Source organism: Thamnophis sirtalis, unplaced genomic scaffold, assembly GCF_051295495.1.
Source record: "Thamnophis sirtalis isolate CommonGarterSnake01/CBP01778 unplaced genomic scaffold, rThaSir2_p1.2 scaffold_2, whole genome shotgun sequence".
In the NCBI taxonomy this organism is placed as follows: Eukaryota; Metazoa; Chordata; class Lepidosauria; order Squamata; family Natricidae; genus Thamnophis; species Thamnophis sirtalis.
Genome location: NW_028261382.1, coordinates 42,045,839 through 42,067,258, shown reverse-complemented (window position 1 = coordinate 42,067,258; position 21,420 = coordinate 42,045,839). Strand labels below are relative to the sequence as shown.

At 45.3% G+C, this 21,420-nt stretch overlaps 1 protein-coding gene across 1 annotated transcript in view; it reads left to right on the top strand.

Annotated features, from left to right (window-relative positions):
- Nucleotides 1–21,217, top strand: part of ENTREP3 (endosomal transmembrane epsin interactor 3) — a 25,021-nt gene extending 3,804 nt beyond the window's left edge. The window contains exons 2-12 of the mRNA XM_087705129.1: nt 1–56; nt 1,236–1,412; nt 3,362–3,475; nt 4,567–4,674; nt 6,242–6,402; nt 8,738–8,837; nt 9,550–9,637; nt 10,815–11,336; nt 12,928–12,999; nt 14,109–14,359; nt 19,309–21,217. The exon at nt 1–56 is cut by the window's left edge and continues 1 nt beyond it. Of these exons, the coding sequence (XP_087561255.1) occupies nt 1–56; nt 1,236–1,412; nt 3,362–3,475; nt 4,567–4,674; nt 6,242–6,402; nt 8,738–8,837; nt 9,550–9,637; nt 10,815–11,336; nt 12,928–12,999; nt 14,109–14,359; nt 19,309–19,464 (1,805 nt within the window). The 3' untranslated portion in view covers nt 19,465–21,217. The remainder of the gene's footprint in view (nt 57–1,235; nt 1,413–3,361; nt 3,476–4,566; nt 4,675–6,241; nt 6,403–8,737; nt 8,838–9,549; nt 9,638–10,814; nt 11,337–12,927; nt 13,000–14,108; nt 14,360–19,308) is intronic.
- Nucleotides 21,218–21,420: the final 203 nt, after the last annotated feature.

The following is a 21,420-nucleotide window of genomic DNA, read 5'->3' as shown; positions in this document are numbered from 1 at the left end:
TGGCCTTCTCTGGGGTCGTCGGCATCGTTTCATGGAGACGCCCATTCACCCCCGTGGTAAGTGGGAATACTTTGTGGGAAGGCAGAGAAGCACCAGGTGGCCCCCATCCATGGTGGCCCTTGGAGCACACAGCAGCCCATCCCTTCTCCGTCCTCCCTTCGCCTTCTGGAAGCAAACTGGAGTTTATTTGATTCCTTTGCAGCAGCTTAGAACTCTTACCCAAAAACTAATTATGCATAGGTGAGAGAGATAGATAGATAGATAGATAGATAGATAGATAGATAGATAGATAGATAGATAGATAGATAGATAGATAGATAGATAGGAGAGAGAGAGATGATAGCTAGAAATAGAGAGAATGGATAGATGATAGATGATAGAGATGATAGACAAATGAGAGAGAGAGAGAGAGATGAGCGAGGATAAACAGATAGACAGAGAATAGATAGATGAGAGATGAGAGAGAGATGATGGATAGACAAATGATAGAGATGAGAGAGAGAGAGAGAGACAGAAAGAATAGATAGATGATAGACAGACAGATGAGAGAGAGAGAGACAAAGAGAGAGAGATGAGAGAGATGAGAGATAGATCGATAGAGAATAGAATATGGAATTAAAATAGAATAGAATATGGAATGAGAATAGAATAGAATAGAATATAGAAAGAATAGGATAGAATATAGAATTAGAATAGAATAGAATGTGGAAAGAATATAATAGAATATAATAGAATATAGAATTAGAATAGAATAGAATATGGAAAGAATAGAATAGAATAGAATATAGAATTAGAATAGAATAGAATATGGAAAGAATAGAATATGGAAAAAAGAATAGAATAGAATATAGAATTAGAATAGAATATGCAAAGAATAGAATAGAGTATGGAAAGAATTGAATGGAATCGAATAGAATAGAATATAGAATTAGAATAGAATAGAATATGGAAATAATTAGAATAGAATAGAATAGAATAGAATAGAATAGAATAGAATAGAATAGAATAATGAAGTTGGAGGGGACCTTGGTGGTCTTCTAGTCCAACCCCCTGCTTAGGCAGGAAACCTTATACCTATACCAGATAATAGAGTATAACAGAGATCTGGTATCCTTCGGTCAGTGAGGCTCAGTGAAAACGATTTTCTCAACATAAATAAAGTCTAGGATATTTTTGTCCTGGCATTTTTTGCTGCCTTTTGCACCCTGAACCGCCTGTTCTCCCCTCTTCTCCAGATCACTTTCTTCACCCTGCTGTCCGTCTTAGGGGTGATGCTGACCCTGGCCGGTTCCATTCTCTCCTGCCAACATGCCCAGCAGGTGAAATCCCTGGAAGTCTGTGAGCGGATAAGGCAGCGAGACGGATCGTCCATCCCAAAGGAGGTGGGATGGCGACGGAGCCTGAAAGCCCAGGTGGGGATGCAACAGGTCGGTTATGAGGAGCGGGGAGGAATCACAGTTGGGGGAGATTTGGGGGGCAGGGGGGAGTGCAGGAAAGCGTGTACCCCACTTCTGACACCGTCCAGAGGGCAGGAAAGAGTGTATCCCACTTCTGACACCACCCAGAGGGCAGGAAGGAGTGTATCCCACTTCTGACACCATCCAGAGGGCAGGAAAGAGTGTATCCCACTTCTGGTGCCATCTGGAGGGCAGGAAAGAGTGTATCCCACTTCTGACACCATCCAGAGGGCAGGAAAGAGTGTATCCCACTTCTGACACCGTCCAGAGGGCAGGAAAGAGTGTATCCCACTTCTGGTGCCATCTGGAGGGCAGGAAAGAGTGTATCCCACTTCTGACACCATCCAGAGGGCAGGAAGGAGTGTATCCCACTTCTGACACCGTCCAGAGGGCAGGAAGGAGTGTATCCCACTTCTGACACCATCCAGAGGACAGGAAGGAGTGTATCCCACTTCTGACACCATCCAGAGGGCAGGAAGGAGTGTATCCCACTTCTGACACCATCCAGAGGGCAGGAAAGAGTGTATCCCACTTCTGACACCGTCCAGAGGGCAGGAAGGAGTGTATCCCACTTCTGACACCATCCAGAGGGCAGGAAGGAGTGTATCCCACTTCTGACACCATCCAGAGGGCAGGAAAGAGTGTATCCCACTTCTGGTGCCATCTGGAGGGCAGGAAAGAGTGTATCCCACTTCTGACACCATCCAGAGGGCAGGAAAGAGTGTATCCCACTTCTGACACCGTCCAGAGGGCAGGAAAGAGTGTATCCCACTTCTGGTGCCATCTGGAGGGCAGGAAAGAGTGTATCCTACTTCTGACACCATCCAGAGGGCAGGAAGGAGTGTATCCCACTTCTGACACCGTCCAGAGGGCAGGAAGGAGTGTATCCCACTTCTGACACCATCCAGAGGACAGGAAGGAGTGTATCCCACTTCTGACACCATCCAGAGGGCAGGAAGGAGTGTATCCCACTTCTGACACCATCCAGAGGGCAGGAAAGAGTGTATCCCACTTCTGACACCGTCCAGAGGGCAGGAAGGAGTGTATCCCACTTCTGACACCATCCAGAGGGCAGGAAGGAGTGTATCCCACTTCTGACACCATCCAGAGGGCAGGAAAGAGTGTATCCCACTTCTGGTGCCATCTGGAGGGCAGGAAAGAGTGTATCCCACTTCTGACACCATCCAGAGGGCAGGAAGGAGTGTATCCCACTTCTGACACCATCCAGAGGGCAGGAAAGAGTGTATCCCACTTCTGACACCGTCCAGAGGGCAGGAAGGAGTGTATCCCACTTCTGACACCGTCCAGAGGGCAGGAAGGAGTGTATCCCACTTCTGACACCATCCAGAGGACAGGAAAGAGTGTATCACACTTCTGACACCATCCAGAGGGCAGGAAGGAGTGTATCCCACTTCTGACACCATCCAGAGGGCAGGAAGGAGTGTATCCCACTTCTGACACCATCCAGAGGGCAGGAAGGAGTGTATCCCACTTCTGACACCATCCGGAGGGCAGGAAGGGGTGTATCCCACTTCTGACACCGTCCAGAGGGCAGGAAAGAGTGTATCCCACTTCTGACACCATCCAGAGAACAGGAAAGAGTGTATCCCACTTCTGACACCATCCAGAGGACAGGAAAGAGTGTATCACACTTCTGACACCATCTAGAGGGCAGGAAGGAGTGTATCCCACTTCTGACACCATCCAGAGGGCAGGAAGGAGTGTATCCCACTTCTGACACCATCCAGAAGGCAGAAAGGAGTGTATCCCACTTCTGACACCATCCAGAGGGCAGGAAGGAGTGTATCCCACTTCTGACACCATCCAGAAAATTCCCTGAAAACTCCCAGAATTCCCCAACCAGCGTGCTTTCCGATGCAATGCTCCTGTCTCTTTATTTGCAGGCTAGTTTTCTGTATAAGAAATGCATCTACTCGCCGTCCGAATCGGGGATTCCTGCCTGCGGCAATAAAGGCGATGTGGATTCGAATTGTTCCAGGATTCTTCTGGTCTTGAAAGTGAGTGGTGGGGGGAAAGATTTCACGCCATCCACCGTGGAGAAATAGCCGGTTGAAAGGGACGGAATTTGCCGAGATAGACAAACAGAACCTCTCCAGATTTCCCATTATTCTTTTGCATTATTAGGGTTCGTTACAATGCCAGCCAGATGCTGGATTTGGCATTTTTAAAACGCTCCCGTGAAGTCCTTGGATCGACAGATGTGGTGGCTTATTAACATTAAAAGTATCGTCGCCGGATTTAAGCTGTCTCAAGTTAAGCTGTGTTTGCAATTGACCGACGGGGATTTTTGTCAATGCCGAGAATGTTCAATTGTTGTTATTATGGGTTCCTCGCACAGCCAGATGTTTAAATTTGGCCTTGGAGTCCTCCCGAAGGTCCTGGGGTAGACAGATGTGGTTATTTGACACCATTACAGGTCTCCTGGCAGGATTTAAGCCGCCCCAATCAAACCGCCGTTCGCAATTGACCAACGGGTTATAGAGTTACGGCCTGCCACACAGTCATCCAGATGTTTAGGCTGGATCCGGCAATTTCACCCACCTGTCAAGCCTTTCCCAAGGCAGATGTGAATTGTTGGATGGGGTTGGAGGTCTCGGAGGATTTAAGCTGCCTGTTGCAATTGACCAATGGGGGTTTTGTCAATGCCGACGGCATCCAAGTGGTGCTCCAGATATTGGGATATTGTTATTATTATTTCGCCTTGTGTGGGATTTCTCCAGAACTTAGCTAAAATGTGCTTCCTCTGTCATCAACTCCTAAAGTTGCCATAGTGAGGAAAACGGGGGGGGAGCATTCCACACATACTTTCTCCTAAAGTCGGATCTCAGATTGCCTGCCACAGACTTGGGAGGGGTGCAACTCATTGGGAAATGTGATTTATGACACAGACTGAAGGGAGGGAAGGAACAGGGATAAAGTTCAGCGATAATTCAAACGAGGCTCAGATCTGACCGCCAAAAGAATTTTCTTTTGAAGTTTGGCCCGAGACTCATGAATCAATTAGGGCGTTTTTTGGAAACCTGACATCCTCTCTTCTTCCTTTCCTCCGTTCCTCCTTTCTGACAGCTTCTCCTTTTGTTCTCCGTAGGACCTGCTGTTCAGCATCTGCGGCTTAACCATCTTCTCCATTGTAGTGTGCACGCTCTCTGCCATCATGTGTTGCATCCAAATTTTTTCGGTTGACATTCTCCACGTGGTGAGTCGCCCAAAAGGGCCAGTTTGTTTTCGACTCGCAGAGATTCTGATCTGACCGAGGCTTCCCGAGAGCCTGAAGCCGACTCCTTGTCTCGACAAAACCCGCTTTATTAACTGACTATGAATTCTGCTCATTCCCATCCAGCCAAGTCTTTCAAGGGAGGATTTACGGTCACAGACCTTATCTGGCTTGGAGAGCTGCCAGGCCGATTTCTGCAGAACTTGGCCAGGAGTCTCGGAGAGTCCCGAACCCATTAAACGAACTCATGGTCTCCTGCAAACTCCACTTCCCTTTCGCTCCTTTTTTAAAAATATAAATAAGTTTTTATTTTTAATTTTCAAAACAAACATGACCCATAAAATCTTCTTTCTTTACATGCTGTAGAAAGTGTTTCAGTTGGTTACAAAAAGCTTTTGTGCATCTCTTCCACCGTCATCAAGTATAGTTCATATTAACTCCAAGTATTTTAACTCCAATGTTTATATACGTTACCATCATCTTACCTCCACTTTTATTTGGCTATCATTGTTTAGACGTCCTTCATCTTAAAATATAAATTTAATACATAACCACATACTGGCATTTCATTTACAATTCTCTCTCTCTCTCCCTCCCTCCCTCCCTCCCTCCATCTATTTTCTATTTCTATCTATATCTATCTACATACCTACCTGCCTGCCTATCTATCTATATCTATTTTTTTTTCTCTCTCTCTTCTATTTATTAACTTATCTTTCTATCTATATCTATTTTATTCTATATCTATCTATCATCTATCTATCTATCTATCATCTATCTATCTATCTATCTATCTATCTATCTATCTATCTATCTATATCTATCATAATGATCTATCTATCTATCTATCTATCTATCTATCTATCTATCTATCTATCCTATCCTATCCTATCCTATCCTATCCTATCCTATCCTATCCTATCTATCTATCTATCTATCTATCTATCTATCTATCTATCTATCTATCTATCATCTATCTATCTACCATCTATCTATCTATCTATCTATCTATCTATCTATCTATCTATCTATCTATCTATCTTCTATCTATCTATCTATCTATCTATATCTATCATATTGGTTTATCTATCTATCCATCCATCCATCCATCCATCCTCTATATCTATCTATCTATCTATCTATCTATCTATCTATCTATCTATCTATCTATCTATCTATCTATCTATCTATCTATCTATCTATCTATCTATCTATCTTATCCTATCCTATCCTATCCTTCTATCTATCTATCTATCTATCTATCTATCTATCTATCTATCTATCTATCTATCTATCTATCTATCTATCTATCTATCTATCTATCATCTATCTGTCTATCATCTATCTATCTATCTATCTATCTATCTATCATTGATCTATCTATCATCTCTAATATCTATCTTACTGAGTCCTTATATGCTATTCTAGCTAAACATCCATAATATTTAGTAACAAATTTTTCCAATCCTCCTGATTTTTTTTTCTTTCTTTCTCACTGTTTCCTGCCGAGTTTCATATTTATTTATCCGGTTTTCTTTCCATTTTTCAGCTTTCTCCACCTCGGTCGAGTTCCGTCACGCTGGACTGTACTTCCCCTCCGGACACTTACTTACAACACATGCTGGATCTGGATGAGTTTGTGCCCCCCGTTCCACCTCCTCCTTACTACCCCCCGGAATATACCTGCAGTTCCGAAACGGATGCTCAGAGGTGAAATGGGCTAAAAATATGGATTGCAGGGCGTGTAAAATACATTTGGGATCAACAACAGGGGAAAAATATTCCAGGCCCTGTAAGAGGATCGGGGAGATTTTGCGGGCAGGGAGAGCTCAATTTGAAGAGAAAGAAAATGTAAGAAGAGGAAAGAAAGAAAGAGAGGGGCGGGGGGAGAAGAAATGAATGAATTAATAAATGAAAGAAAGAAAAAAAGAAATAGGGAATAAGAAGAGGAAGGAAGAAAGGAGAGTGAATGAGGAAGGAAGGAAGGAATGAAAAAAGAAAGTAAGAAATAGGGAAGAAGAAGAGAAGGAAGGAAGGAGAGTAAGCAAGGAAGGAAAAAAAGAATGAATGAATGAAAGAAAGAAATAGGGAAGAAGAGGAAGGAAGGTGAGCAAGGGAGGAAGGAAGGAAGAGAGAAAGAAAGGAGAAATGAATGAATGAATGAATAAATGAAAGAAAGAAATAGTGAAGAAGAAGAAGAAGAGGAAGGAAGGAGAATGAGCAAAGAAGGAAGAAAAAAGAAAAATGAAAGAATGAAAGAAATAGGGAAGAAGAAGAGGAAGGAGGGTGAGCAAGGAAGGAAGGAGGGTGAGCAAGGAAGGAAGGAAGAGAGAAAGGAGAAATGAATGATTAAATGAAAGAAAGAAAGAAAATAGTGAAGAAGAAGAGGAAGGAAGGGGAATAAGCAAAGAAGGAAGAAAAAAGAAAAATGAAAGAATGAAAGAAAGAAATAGGGGAAAAGAAGAGGAATGAAGGTGAGCAAGGAAGGAAGGAAGAGAGAAAGGAGAAATGAATGATTAAATGAAAGAAAGAAAGAAATAGTGAAGAAGAAGAGGAAGGAAGGGGAATAAGCAAAGAAGGAAGAAAAAAGAAAAATGAAAGAATGAAAGAAAGAAATAGGGGAAAAGAAGAGGAATGAAGGTGAGCAAGGAAGGAAGGAAGAGAGAAAGGAGAAATGAATGATTAAATGAAAGAAAGAAAGAAATAGTGAAGAAGAAGAGGAAGGAAGGGGAATAAGCAAAGAAGGAAGAAAAAAGAAAAATGAAAGAATGAAAGAAAGAAATAGGGGAAAAGAAGAGGAATGAAGGTGAGCAAGGAAGGAAGGAAGAGAGAAAGGAGAAATGAATGATTAAATGAAAGAAAGAAAGAAATAGTGAAGAAGAAGAGGAAGGAAGGGGAATAAGCAAAGAAGGAAGAAAAAAGAAAAATGAAAGAATGAAAGAAAGAAATAGGGGAAAAGAAGAGGAATGAAGGTGAGCAAGGAAGGAAGGAAGAGAGAAAGGAGAAATGAATGATTAAATGAAAGAAAGAAAGAAATAGTGAAGAAGAAGAGGAAGGAAGGGGAATAAGCAAAGAAGGAAGAAAAAAGAAAAATGAAAGAATGAAAGAAAGAAATAGGGGAAAAGAAGAGGAATGAAGGTGAGCAAGGAAGGAAGGAAGAGAGAAAGGAGAAATGAATGATTAAATGAAAGAAAGAAAGAAATAGTGAAGAAGAAGAGGAAGGAAGGGGAATAAGCAAAGAAGGAAGAAAAAAGAAAAATGAAAGAATGAAAGAAAGAAATAGGGGAAAAGAAGAGGAATGAAGGTGAGCAAGGAAGGAAGGAAGAGAGAAAGGAGAAATGAATGAATGAATAAATGAAAGAAAGAAATAGTGAAGAAGAAGAGGAAGGAAGGAGAATGAGCAAGCAAGGAAGGAAGAGAGAAATAAAGAAATAAAAAAGGGTGGGTGGGTGGGAGGAAGGAAAGAAAGAAAAAGAAAGAAATGAATGAAAGAAAGAGATAAAGAAAAAAGAAAGAAAGGAGGGTGGGAGGAAAGAAAGAAAAAGAAAGAAAGATGTAAACAATAAACCCTCCTTCATACAGGTAGTTCTCAACTTACAACAGTTCATTCAAAATTACAACAGTGGTAAAATGGGGCAAAAACTCCTCTGACAATCGTCTTGCTTAGCAACGGAAACATTGGGCTCGATGGTGGTGGTCATATATCGAGGATTGCTTATTAATTCATTGCCCAAACAACCTGTTTTCTGGGCTGCAAAATACGCCCTGCATTGGAAGCTCATTTCAATCAGCCAGTTTCCTGTGTGAAACTTCCCAATGAGATCAAAACATAAGCTTGAGTTATAACTGTCGTAACTTTGAACCGTTGCTAAGGGCCCGGGCGTAATTCGAGAACTTGCCTGTAAAATGGGGAAAGGCTGTGGAACTTACCTGTAAAATGAAATTTTGGGAAGCGGGTTTTAACTCTTCATTCCTTGTCGCAGTTTATTGGTTTAGCAATCCGTTTAACGGAGAATCTCTTCTTTCTTCTTTAATTGTGGTGTAGCATTACCTACAATGGCTCCATGGACAGCCCCATTCCCCTCTATCCCACCGACTTCCCTCCAAGTTATGAAGCTGTTATGGGGCTCCGTGGGGACAGCCAGGTACGGCCGTTTTGAGGTGTTGTTTTTTTTCCAATCAACGGGAGGAGAGAGCACCATGAAGCAGGTGCAAAGGGCGCATGTTGTGGTCCTGCGGAGCTGGCGGCAGAGTCAGACAGTGAGGAGGGTTGGGGAGGAACCTGGGCCAGTCCTGGGGTCTGAGGAAGGCTCTGAGGAGGGCTCTGTGTCAGAGGCAGAGAGGGGGCCAGAGCCGTCTGACAGTTATCAGCTGCCTTCAGAATCAGACATTAGTGAGGCGGAAGAACAGCTGGAGCCTGTTCCCAGTGTGCGCATGCACAGAGTTGCCGGACAGCTAAAGAACAGGGGTCGACTTGGGAGGAAGGCCACAGGTGGACGATGAATTCCCCACCTCCCAGAGGAAATAAAAGAGGAGCGACAGGGGAGTGGAGTTTGCAGGAAACAATTTATTCGTTCGGTCGTTAGATTTATTTCAGGAGTGTGAAGATCTGTCCGTGAATCTCAGAAACTCTGTGCCCAGAGTCTTTCCTTGCACAGCGCCACTTTTGGGAAATATTTATATGGCGTGCAGGCTGAAGAGGTATATAAGTCTTAAATGCTATTCCTAAGGCTATAAGAATAGATCCTGTGTTCAGTTGTTAGCTAGGCCCATTGTGGAGCCTCCAAAGACAGTAGCATATATCTTAAAAACTTCACGGTCGTTCTGTGAAGCTAAATGAAATCCCTGTCTCCGCAGGTAACGCTGTTTGACTCACAATTTACGGAAACATCGCATGGGCCGTGTTCCTGCAACCAAGTCCCTTCCGTTGTGCTCAGTGGTGAAGGTAAATACACACACAAACACACTTGTTTTAACGCACAATTTGAAAAAGTACTTTTGGAGTAGCTTTTCCTCCACAAACTCCCTCGCAGGACAAAAGAAGCATGTTCTAATTAAAGGTAAAGCTTCCCCTCGCACATACGTGCTAGTCGTTCCCGACTCTAGGGGGCGGTGCTCGTCTCCGTTTTAAAGCTGGAGAGCCAGCGCTGTCCGAAGACGTCTCCGGGGTCATGTGGCCGGCATGACTCAACTCCCGAAGCCGCACGGAACGCTGTTCCCTTCCCACCAAAGGTGGCTCCTATTTTTCTACTCGCATTTTTTACGGGCTTTCGAACTGCTAGGTTGGCAGAAGCTGGGACAAGGAATGGGAGCTTACTCTGTTACGCGGTGCTGGGGATTCGAACTGCCAAACTGCTGACCTTTTCTGATCGACAAAGCTCAGCGTCTTAGCCCCTGAGCGACCACGTCCTTCTTCTTCTAATTAGAGGATTGAAAAAAAACCCTCTAAATTTGCATTTAGTACACGGATCAAACTAGTTTAATGCCAATTCCCAGAAGTCTCTTCATGTTTCCACACCACCCTGGGGGTGGGGGACAGTCAGAAAGCAGCACAATAGTGGAATAGTCTCCCATCCTCAACTTATGGACCGCAATTGAGCCCCAGATTTCCCGTTGCTAAGTGAGATGGTTGTTAAGTGCATTTCGCCCCCCATATTACGACCTTCCTAGGCAGGTCGTAGATAGAGGTGGCGCTCTCGCCTCACAATCCGGAGGCCGTGTCTTTGATCCTAGGTAGAGGCAGTATTTCTCTCTCTCTGGGCACAATGAGAATATTACCTGCTGAACAAAACTCCATGCTCACAACAGGGGAGGGCATCCGGCCAGTAAAAAACTCTGTTAGCTCAATTCAGTTGCCCAGATTTCACCCCTGCAAGGATGAGGATGACAATCCAGCCCATAATATTTTGCCAACTTTAGAATATTGTTCCACGTTATTTAAAAAAAATGGCGTGAGACATATATACTCCATTTTATACGTACAAAACGAACTTAAAGCTTTCTAACAATATGTAGATCCACTTTTCTTTTTTAAAAAGGAAGAAGATCCATCCTAATCCATTAAACCGTATTTAAGTCACTCCCGGCGGCTCGTCTTCATTTTCGCTCTCGTTTCTCAACAGCGATTTCCGTGGATAGCAACTCGCTCATCATGTCGGAGATCGTCGACATTCCCGGGGACAGCAGTCCCTCCGAGGATTCGTGCCTGCTGGAAGGGAGCGGATCGGCCTGCTCGGTGGATTACGTCCTATTCCGCTCCATCCAGCGCAGCCGAGCGGATTACTGCCTGAGCGTCGACTGCGGGCACTGCGGGCTTCACCCGCAGGGCCCATTCGAAGACATCCCGCCGATGCGTCTGCGGGGCGAGCGCTCCTTCTCCTGCTCCACGCCCGGCACGGTGTATGACGGCCTGCTGGAGGTCAACAGTGCTCAGACCCACAGCTGCCACCGCCTGGAGGGTCTCGGCCACAACGTGGGTCCCTGTTTTCCCGAAGTCCGGATGAAGCCCAAGATGGCGGTATCGGCACGCAAAGAGCCCAGGCGGCCACGGCGGAGCAGCGAAACGTCTTGCCAGTCACCCGTCATCCGATGTCCCCTGCTGCGGTCCCACAGTGACCCTGGGATGGCTGTGTCCAGGGAGGCCGGTAGGTAGAACAGGGAGATGAGAGTTGGAAGGGACGAGGGAGGTCTTCTAGCCCAACCCACTGCAAGGCAGGCAGGCAGGCAGGCAGGCAGGCAGGCAGGCAGGCAGGCAGGCAGGCAGGCAGGCAGGCAGGAAGGAAGGAAGGAAGGAAGGAAGGAAGGAAGGAAGGAAGGAAGGAAGGAGTTAGAAGGGACCTTGAAGTTCTTCTAGTCTAACCTCCTGCAAATAAAGGAGGGAGGGAGGGAGGGAGGGAGGGAAGGAAGGAAGGAAGGAGTTGGAAGGTACCTTGGAGGTCTTCTAGTCTAACCTCCTGCGAAGGAAGGAAGGAAGGAAGGAGTTGGAAGGGACCTTGAAGTTCTTCTAGTCTAACCTCCTGCAAATAAAGGAGGGAGGGAGGGAGGGAGGGAGGGAGGGAAGGAAGGAAGGAAGGAAGGAAGGAAGGAAGGAAGGAGTTGGAAGGTACCTTGGAGGTCTTCTAGTCTAACCTCCTGCGAAGGAAGGAAGGAAGGAAGGAAGGAAGGAAGGAAGGAAGGAAGGAAGGAAGGAAGGAAGGAAGGAAGGAAGGAGTGAGTTGGAAGGGACCTTGAAGTTCTTCTAGTCTAACCTCCTGCAAATAAAGGAGGGAGGGAGGGAAGGAAGGAAGGAAGGAAGGAAGGAAGGAAGGAAGGAAGGAAGGAAGGAAGGAGTTGGAAGGTACCTTGGAGGTCTTCTAGTCTAACCTCCAGCAAAGGAAGGAAGGAATAACAGAATGAAAGAGTTGGAAGAGACCTTGGAGGTCTTCTACTCCAACCCCTGCTCAAGTAGGAGACCATATCAAATTACAGACCAATGTAATTTCTTCTGCCAATCTCTTCTTGAAAACCCCAGGTGATGGAGAAGGAAGGAAGGAAGGAAGGAAGGAAGGAAGGAAGGAAGGAAGGAAGGAAGGAAGGAAGGAAGGAGTTGGAAGGGACCTTGAAGTTCTTCTAGTCTAACCTCCTGCAAATAAAGGAGGGAAGGAAGTAAGGAAGGAGTTTGGAGGTACCTTGGAGGTCTTCTAGTCTAACCTCCAGCAAAGGAAGGAAGGAAGGAATAACAGAATAAACAAGTTGGAAGGGACCTTGGAGATCTTCTACTCCAACCCCTGCTCAAGTAGGAGACCATATCAAATTACAGACCAATGTAATTTCTTCTGCCAATCTCTTCTTGAAAACCCCAGGTGATGGAGAAGGAAGGAAGGAAGGAAGGAAGGAAGGAAGGAAGGAAGGAAGGAAGGAAATAACAGAATTGGAAGGGACCTTGGAGGTCTTCTAGTCCCACCCCTGCTCTGGCAGGAAGCCCTCTAACATTGCAGACAAATGCTGGTCCAATCTCCCCAGTGTTGGTGTACCCACAACTTCTGGAGACAAGCCACAGAAAAGTGGCCAACGCCTTTCCTGAACTGAACACAGGCCGAGGGAGCCACGGGGCCACGTAATGGCATTCTCTCTCACCTGACCATCGTTCCTGCCCCAAATCAAATCTTCTACCTTTTCAGGGTGTAACAAAAGCCCCAGATTTTCATTCTTTCCCTCCTGTCCTCCTCCTCCCCCCCACTCCCTTCCACCCCACAGAAACCGATGACCAGGAAGTATTTTGCACAAAAGGGTCTGGAGACGACGCTTCCAATTCCTCAGCGGAAACAGGTGAGGCCTCTGTGGTGATTTCATATTGTTGTGGCTGGCCAGCAGATTCGGAGAGTGAGGAGGGTTGGGGAGGAACCTGGGCCAGTCCTTTAGTCTGGGGGAGGCTCAGATGAGGGCTCTGTGTCGGAGGCAGAGAGCGGGACAGAGCCGTCCGACAGTTCTCAGCTGCCTTCGGAGTCAGGCATCAGTGAGGCAGAAGAACAGCTGGAGCCTGTTCCCAGTGTGCGCATGCGGAGAGTTGCCAGACGAAGGGAAGAGCTAAAGAACAGGGGTCGACTTGGGAGTTAAGGCCACAGGTGGACGGTGAATGGCCCCTCCCAGAGGGAATAAAAGAGGAGCGAAAGGGGAGTGGAGTTTGCAGGAGTCTATTAGTTCCCTTAATGGGTTCAGGACTCTCCGAGACTCCTGGCCAAGTTTTGCAGAGATCGGCCTGGCAGCTCTCCAAGCCTGATAAGGTCTGTGACCGTAAATCCTCCCTCGAAAGACTTTGCTGGATGGGAAGGAGCAGAATTAAATTAATCGAAGGGGTTTTGTAAGTTTGTACGTTTCCCTGAAAGTTTTCTTGAAAATTGTAATTGTAAGTTTCCCTGAAAGTTTTCTTGCAAATTGCAATTGTAAGTTTTCCTGAAAGTTTTCTTGCAAATTGCAATTGTAAGTTTTCCTGAAAACTTTCCTGAAAATTGTAAGTTTTCTTGAAAACTGTAATTATAAGTTTTCCTGAAAATTGTAAAACAATGATGGCTTCTGGCGAAACCATCCGAAATTGCGGCCGCAAGACCGCAGGGTACTACAAGAAGCTGTTTTGTGGAGGGGGGGGGGGCTGTTGTGAGTTGGCACTGTTTGAGCCGAGGTGGCGCAGTGGTTAAAATGCAGCACTGCAGGCTACTGCTACATCAGCAGTTCAGCGGTTCAAATCTCACCGGCTCAGGGTTGACTCAGCCTTCCATCCTTCTGAGGTGGGTAAAATGAGGACCCAGATTGTTGGGGGCGATATGCTGACTCTCTGTAAACCGCTTAGAGAGGGCTGAAAGCCCTATGAAGCGGTATATAAGTCTACTGCTATTGCTATTGCTGTTTGATCGCAACCCCCCCCCTCTCTCTCTTCGCAGGGCTGTGTTCGGAAATGTGCCCCTCGCACCCTTCGCTCTGCGACCCCCTCTTGCTGGCTCACGGGGCCGGCAAATCCAAGTTAGACCTGCCCGCCAAGGTGTCCCAAGACCTCTCGAAGACTATCACGCGGTCCCTGGGGGACCTCAAGGCGTGCCGGGGGTCTCGTGGGCTGATGGCCCGTTTCCTGCACCGCTCCAAGCGGAACCTGACGTTGCCGGGCGTGGAAATGAGTTCTCGCGGGAACAAGCAGGTACCTTTATGGGACAGTTACGGGACAGTTTGGGGCAATGAGGGTTTCCCCACATTCAGGTTTAATGTAGTAGGAAAAAGAAAGGATTTTAAAAATGGTTTGGGGTTTCTTTTTTTTCAAGAAGAGCCATTTGTCTGAAATGGGATAGGGTTTCCTGCTTGGGCAGGGGGCTGGACTAGAAGACCTCCAAGGTCCCTTCCAACTCTGTTATTCCCTTATTCTGCTATACTTTTTTCTCCCTTCCTTTTTTCCCCCTAGGGGTTGGACTAGAAGACCTCCAAGGTCCCTTCCAACTCTGTTATTCCCTTATTCTGCTATACTTTTTTCTCCCTTCCTTTTTTTTCCCCTAGGGGTTGGACTAGAAGACCTCCAAGGTCCCTTCCAACTCTGTTATTCCCTTATTCTGCTATACTTTTTTCTCCCTTCCTTTTTTTCCCCTAGGGGTTGGACTAGAAGACCTCCAAGGTCCCTTCCAACTCTGTTATTCCCTTATTCTGCTATACTTTTTTCTCCCTTCCTTTTTTCCCCTAGGGGTTGGACTAGAAGACCTCCAAGGTCCCTTCCAACTCTGTTATTCCCTTATTCTGCTATACTTTTTGCCTGCCATCCTTCCTTCTCCTTCCCTTCCCTTTCCTTCCTTCCTTCCTTCCTTCCTTCCTTCATTCCTTCCTTCCTTCCTTCCTTCCTCCCTCCCTCCCTCCCTCCCTCCCTCCCTCCCTCTTTCTTTCTTTCTTTCTTTCTTTCTTTCTTTCTTTCTTCTTTCCCATCACTGGGGGTTTTCAAGAAGAGATCGGACAACCCCTTATCCAGAATGCTACAAGGTTTCCTGCTTGAGCAGGGGGCTGGACTAGAAGACCTCTAAAGTCTCCTTCCAATCCAATTAACCTATCCTTCTGTTAATTAACTGCTTGCCTCCAGAGGTCGTGGGTGCTTCATCCACTGGAGTTTGTTTGTTTTTTTAAAAAAAGAAATTAGACAGCTTTTTGTCCAAGATGAGATAGGACTTCCTGCTTGAGCAGAGGGTTGGACTAGAGAACCTCGCGGGTCCCTTCTGCTCAGTTTGATTTTGTGGGGGGAAAAAATCTTGATTCATCCCCAAATGATGGCCAGTTCCTAATTTCCGGGAAGAGAATGTCAATGCCATCCTTGCCTCAATGCAGGGAATTTTCAGCAAATGGAATAGCCGGTGTCAATTACATAATTAGCATTATATGTATGTAATTATAACAGCCTAAATTGGTTTAAAGACTGCAGAGGCACCTTCATTCCCCTGTGTTAATTCCTATCCCTTTAATGTGTTATTTACATGAAAAAAATGGGCATAAGAACTGACTTCCCTCCAAGGAAGGAGGAAGTTAATAGTTTGTTGAATACGGCAGGAAATCAACACCGTGGATTTAATTGCTTTGCCAGAGAATTCGGTGGGAAGCTGGGAAAAGGCCTGAATCTGATGGGAATGAGGCATTACCAAACCTTTAATTTTAAACATTTCCCTTCCAGTGGCGGGTTTCAAATAATTTTGGAAGCTCTTCTATAGGTGTGGCCTGCTTTCTGGGTCCACTGGTGGAACCTCTTCTAACCGGTTCGTTAGATTTGACGAACCGGTTCTACCGAATAGGTGCAAACTGGTAGGAATCCACCTCTGTTCCCTTCCCTTCTTTCCCTCTTCTCCTTCCTCTGCTCGTCTCCTATTTTTCCTTCCTTCCTCTCTTCCTCCCTCTCATTATTTCTTTCCCTCCCTCTTTTCCTCTTATTTCCTTCCTCTGCTTGTCTATTTCCCCTCCCTCCCCTTTATTCTTCCTCCTTCCCTCCCCTCCTCCCTTTCCTTCATCCAACCAACCAATCCATCTTTCCTTCCTTCCCCTCCATCCCTCCCCTCCTTCCTTCCTCTTTCTCCTGCCATTCCTTTCCTTCCTTCTCCTCTCTCCTGTCATCCCTTTTCCTTCCTTTCTTCTTTCCTTCTTTCCCCTCCGTCCCTCCTTTTTCCTCTCCTTCCTTTTTGCTCTCTCTCCTCCCTCTTTTCCTTCCTTCCCCTCTCACTCCATTCCTCTTCTTTTCCTTCCTTCCTTTCCCTTTCTCCAGCCATCCCTTTTCCCTTCCTTCCTTTCTTTTTTCCTTCTTTCTCCTCCGTCCCTCTTTTTTCCTCTCCCTCCTTTTTGCTCTCTCTCCTCCCTCTTTTCCTTCCTTCCTTTCCCTTTCTCCTGCCATCCCTTTTCCGCCTTCCTTCCTTTCTTCTTTCCTTCTTTCCACTCTGTCCCTCCTTTTTTCCTTTCTCCCTCCCTTTTTTGCTTTCTCTCCTCCCTTCCTTTTCCTTCCTTCCCCTTACTCCATTCCTCTTCTCTTTTCCTTCCTTCCTTCCTCCCTCCCTTTTCCCCCTCCCTCTTCTTTTTTTCCTCCCTCCCTTTTTTCTTCCTTCCCTTGTTTCCTTTCCCCCGCCCTCCCTTTTTGCTCCTGATGAATGAAAACAGCAATGGAAACAAAAAAGGAAAAAAAGTAGTGAACATAAAGACAATAATTAAAGAAAGCAATTTGCCCTCAATCCAGTTTGTTCTATTGAGGCTGGAATGTTCCTTGCTTAACTAATTGCGATAGCTAATTAACACCTAATTACCCAGGGCCGCAGGAAATGAGAGGAAGACACAGGATTTAAATGATTGGAGTTTTACACGCCTTTCCTCCTGGTTGAAATTCAGGAGATGTTTGAGAAACTCTGTGTTTTTCACGGCGTCCGTCTCTAAAATAATTATTTGGTCTAAATTCTCCATCTTTGGAATTCTTTTCTCACCCACATCAGGTCAGTTCAGATGACCTGATCTTGGGTGTGTTCAGAAGCCATGGGTAGAAGGCAGTATTGCCTTTCCTTCCTTCCTTCCTTCCTTCCTTCCTTCCTTCCTTCCTTCCTTCCTTCCTTCCTTCCTTCCTTCCTTCCTTCCCTCCCTCCTTTCCTCCTTTCTTCCTTCCTCTTTCTTTCTTTCCTTCCCTCCCTCTTTCCTTCCTTCCTTCCTTCCTTCTTCCCTCCTTCCTTCGACTTTCCCAGACTTAAGAATGTAGCAGCGTGAAAGCTTCCAGTGTTAATATGGCTTCTAAAGCTGACACCTCCCTCCCTCCCTCCTTCCTTCTCTCCTTCCCTCTCTCCCTCCTTCCTTCCTCAATCCCTCCCTCCCTCCTATAATAAAATAAACAATAAAATGGACTTTAAAGATAGTCAAGATGGATAGGTTTATCTCGCCTCAGATAAAAGACAACTTCACCGCAAGATAATTATAATGGGGAGTAATTAACACTGGAATTAATTATCAGATTCCTGCAGTCGTGACCATGAGCTGTTTGCTTTGAGTGACAGTACAGACAATAGACAAACAATGCCTGCTGGGTCATCATTTCAAAGATATTTTCTTACTTAAACAGAGGGGGAAAAAATGATTTCAAGCGGGCAACGAAGCTGTGGGAACAGGAGTGACTTATGATTTCCTTCAGGCTTCCCCAGTGACTTTTCTTGTGGGAAGCTGCTGGCAGGAAGTACTGTAAATCAGTTGACTGTAGCAAGGGCAGGGATGCTAAAGTAGACGGCACTCTGCTAAAATATCCGTTGTAACCGATTTATTTTCAGTTGCCAACGAGAATAAAATACAAAAGAGACAAACAAAATTCGAACACTACCCCACCCCCCAAAAAAACCGAGTACAAAGAAAAATTCAAATGTTGAATAAATCTGATATTGAACATATTGAAGGCTGATAGATTAGATAGATAGAAAGATAGAAAGAAAGATTAGATAGATAGATAGATAGATAGATAGATAGATAGATAGATAGATGAGATGATAGATCGATATGAGATGATTGATAGATGATAGATAGAGAGATAGATAACTAGGATAGATAGATAGATAGATAGATAGATAGATAGATAGATGGATGGATGGATGGATGGATGGATGGATGGATGGATGGATGGATGGATAGATAGATAGATAGCAATAGCAGTTAGACATATACCGCTTCATAGGGCTTTCAGCCCTCTCTAAGCGGTTTACAGAGTCAGCCTCTTGCCCCCCAACAACAATCCGGGTCCTCAGTACTTCCTGCCAGATAGATAGATAGATAGATGATAGATAGATGATAGATAGATGATAGATAGATGATAGATCGATATGAGATGATTGATAGATGATAGATAGATAGATAACTAGGATAGATAGATAGATAGATGATAGATAGATGATAGATAGATAGATAGATAGATAGATGATAGATAGATGATAGATAGATGATAGATAGATGATAGATCGATATGAGATGATTGATAGATGATAGATAGATAGATAACTAGGATAGATAGATAGATAGATAGATAGATAGATAGATAGATAGATAGATGATAGATGAGATGATAGATCGATATGATAGATGATAGATATAGATGATAGATATAGATGATAGATGATAGATCGATATGATAGATGATAGATAGATATGATAGATGATAGATATAGATGATATAGATAGATGATAGAGATGATAGATAGATCAATATGATAGATGATAGATATAGATATAAAATAGATATAAATAAGAAAGATAAGAATAAATAGAAGAGAGAGAGAGAAAATAGATATAGATAGGTAGGCAGGCAGGTAGGTATGTAGATAGATATAGATAGAAGAGAGATAATAATAGAGAGAGATAGAAAATGGAGGGAGGGAGGGACAGAGAGAGAGAGAGAGAGAGAGAGAGAGAGAGAGAGAGAGAGAGAGAGAGAGAGAGAGAGAGAGAGAGAGAGAGAATTGTGATTGTGATTGTAGGTTGAGCATTACCTATGCTACCAAATTGTGCTTCCTATCCTGGGTACTCTTGGTTATTTTTCCTCATCCAAATCCCCCCTCTTTTTCTCTCTACTTATGACCTATCATTCTGAGCCGTTCTCAAGCGATTCCTTGGGTTTTTCAGGTGTTGAGGCTGGGGAGTCCGTCCAACGGCATCCATCTGCAGAGCTGCGGAGATCTGAACTCAACCTCCCCCTTACGGCGTCTGCTGTCCGGTCGCCGGCTGGACCAAAGACGTCCCTGCAGCCTGAGTGGACTTCTGCGAGAAAGCAATCTCTAAAAACCGGCTCCGATGCTTGCCCTCTGCGGAAGAGGAGTTGGAGTGAAAAACCCGCCATGATATGGGACATCTGGCGAATGTCCTTGCCGTACAATGTCCAGGAATGGCTCAACAGGTCGACCGACACTGTTGTTTGGGAATTATTCCGCCTCGCTCAGGATACATGCGAAACCAAAGCGGGGAGTGTCGTGCTCCTGCACGGCGATTCTCCAAAAATTCTTCAGCGGGGAACCACAAAACTTGAGTGGGGTCAAGGAAGGAGGGCTTGCTTGGCTGATGGCCCCCTGAAAGGACAGACACACTGACCCACGCTACCTAACACGACAATCGACACTCGCTTTTTAAGGGCTCTACCGACTCTCCTTCTGGAGTTCTGGTTATCCTCGTACGGAGATAATCTGGCGAGCTGATCTTAAACGAGCGATCCCTTTGAACGAGTTTCTTACGTCTCAATGGGAAAGACGGATCCAAAAGCTTGGATGCACCATTGAACCCATAATCCTTTCGTTTTATCCCAGATTCACTGCCTCTGAGAAGTTGTTCCTGTTATCCACGATACGTCTGCGGTGTCACGCTGCTCGTTTCCTTGTGCATTTGTCTCTCGCATTTGTCCCCTTTTTGTGGATACCTCACTTTAGCTCTGTGCCTTTTTGGGGTGCTTCCCTCGGAGAGGCCATCATGAACTGGGAGGGGACCCATTTGAATTCTGGGGAAGGGGCTAGAGGAGACGTCACAAAAGCAGGCTGTGATTCCCACTCGGCATCCCAAAATAGTTCGGGTCACGGTTTGAGGATACTCGTTTTCCTACAATAGACTGCTCCTCCCATTGGAGGCTTCACAGAGCCCTTAGAGTAAGAAATTATGACAATTCCAGGGCCTCGACCACTCCCTTGGAGTTAGTGGTACAGGTAGTCCTCAACTTATGACCACAATGGGGCCCCCAAATTTCTTTTGCTAAGCGAGACAGTTGCTGAGCGAGTTTTGCCCATTTTACAACCTTTCTTACAACAGTTGTTAATGTAGGAACATGGTTGTTAAGTGAATTCGGCTTCCCCATTGACTTGTTGGAAGGTCACAAAAGGGGTCGTGTGACCCCCGAGGCACTGCGTCCGTCGTAAGCCCAAGTCAGTCATCAAGAGTCTGAATTTTGATCATGCAACCACGGACATGCTGTGACGGTTTTTAAGTGTGAAATCGGTCCCAAGTCACTTTTTTCAGTACCGTTGTAACTTCGGTCGCTAAATGAGCTGTTGTAAGTTGGGGACTACCCGTAGTAAGAAATTTACGACAATTCTGGGGCCCAGAAGCTTCCTCGGATGAGAAAGAGTCAGCGGTAGTTCTAATCTCTCACTATTGCAAAATTCACATATTCCTAACATTTTGATTTCCCCCCCCAAATTTTTTTCCTGCCGTTGGACACGTCCACTTGTTACCCCCAAACCCAGTTTGGGCTCCCAGTTTTCGGAAGGCGCATGCGGTAAGATCTCGCCGACACCTTTCCCGACTTTCTCAATCTGGGGTGGCAGGGGGAGTTGGGGTGGTGGTGGTTGAGGATTGCCAACTCTCTCCCACCCCACCAGTGCCTCTGCTCTTTAACCAAGCCTGCATGTACAGAGATGCACCCCTTATAAAATCTCTCCGACATTTGGAAAGACGGAGGGTTCTCCGCACAGGGGAACAGTTGGAAACCTTCCTTGGCCGCGGCGGTTTTTGAGATGCACAAATGTCTCACTTGAGAACGAACAAATAAAGCCATATCTTAAATCGAGGATGAGAGTTGGTGACTGGGGGTGAGGGCTGCATGCTCCTTTGTTGTTGTTGTTATTATTATTATTATTTCTTCTTCTAATTCTTCTTCTTCTTCTCCTCCTCCTCCTCCATTATTATTATTATTTCTTCTTCTTCTTCTCCTCCTCCTCCTTGCTAAGAAGTGTCTTTTTCTCCTTGCTCAGAAGT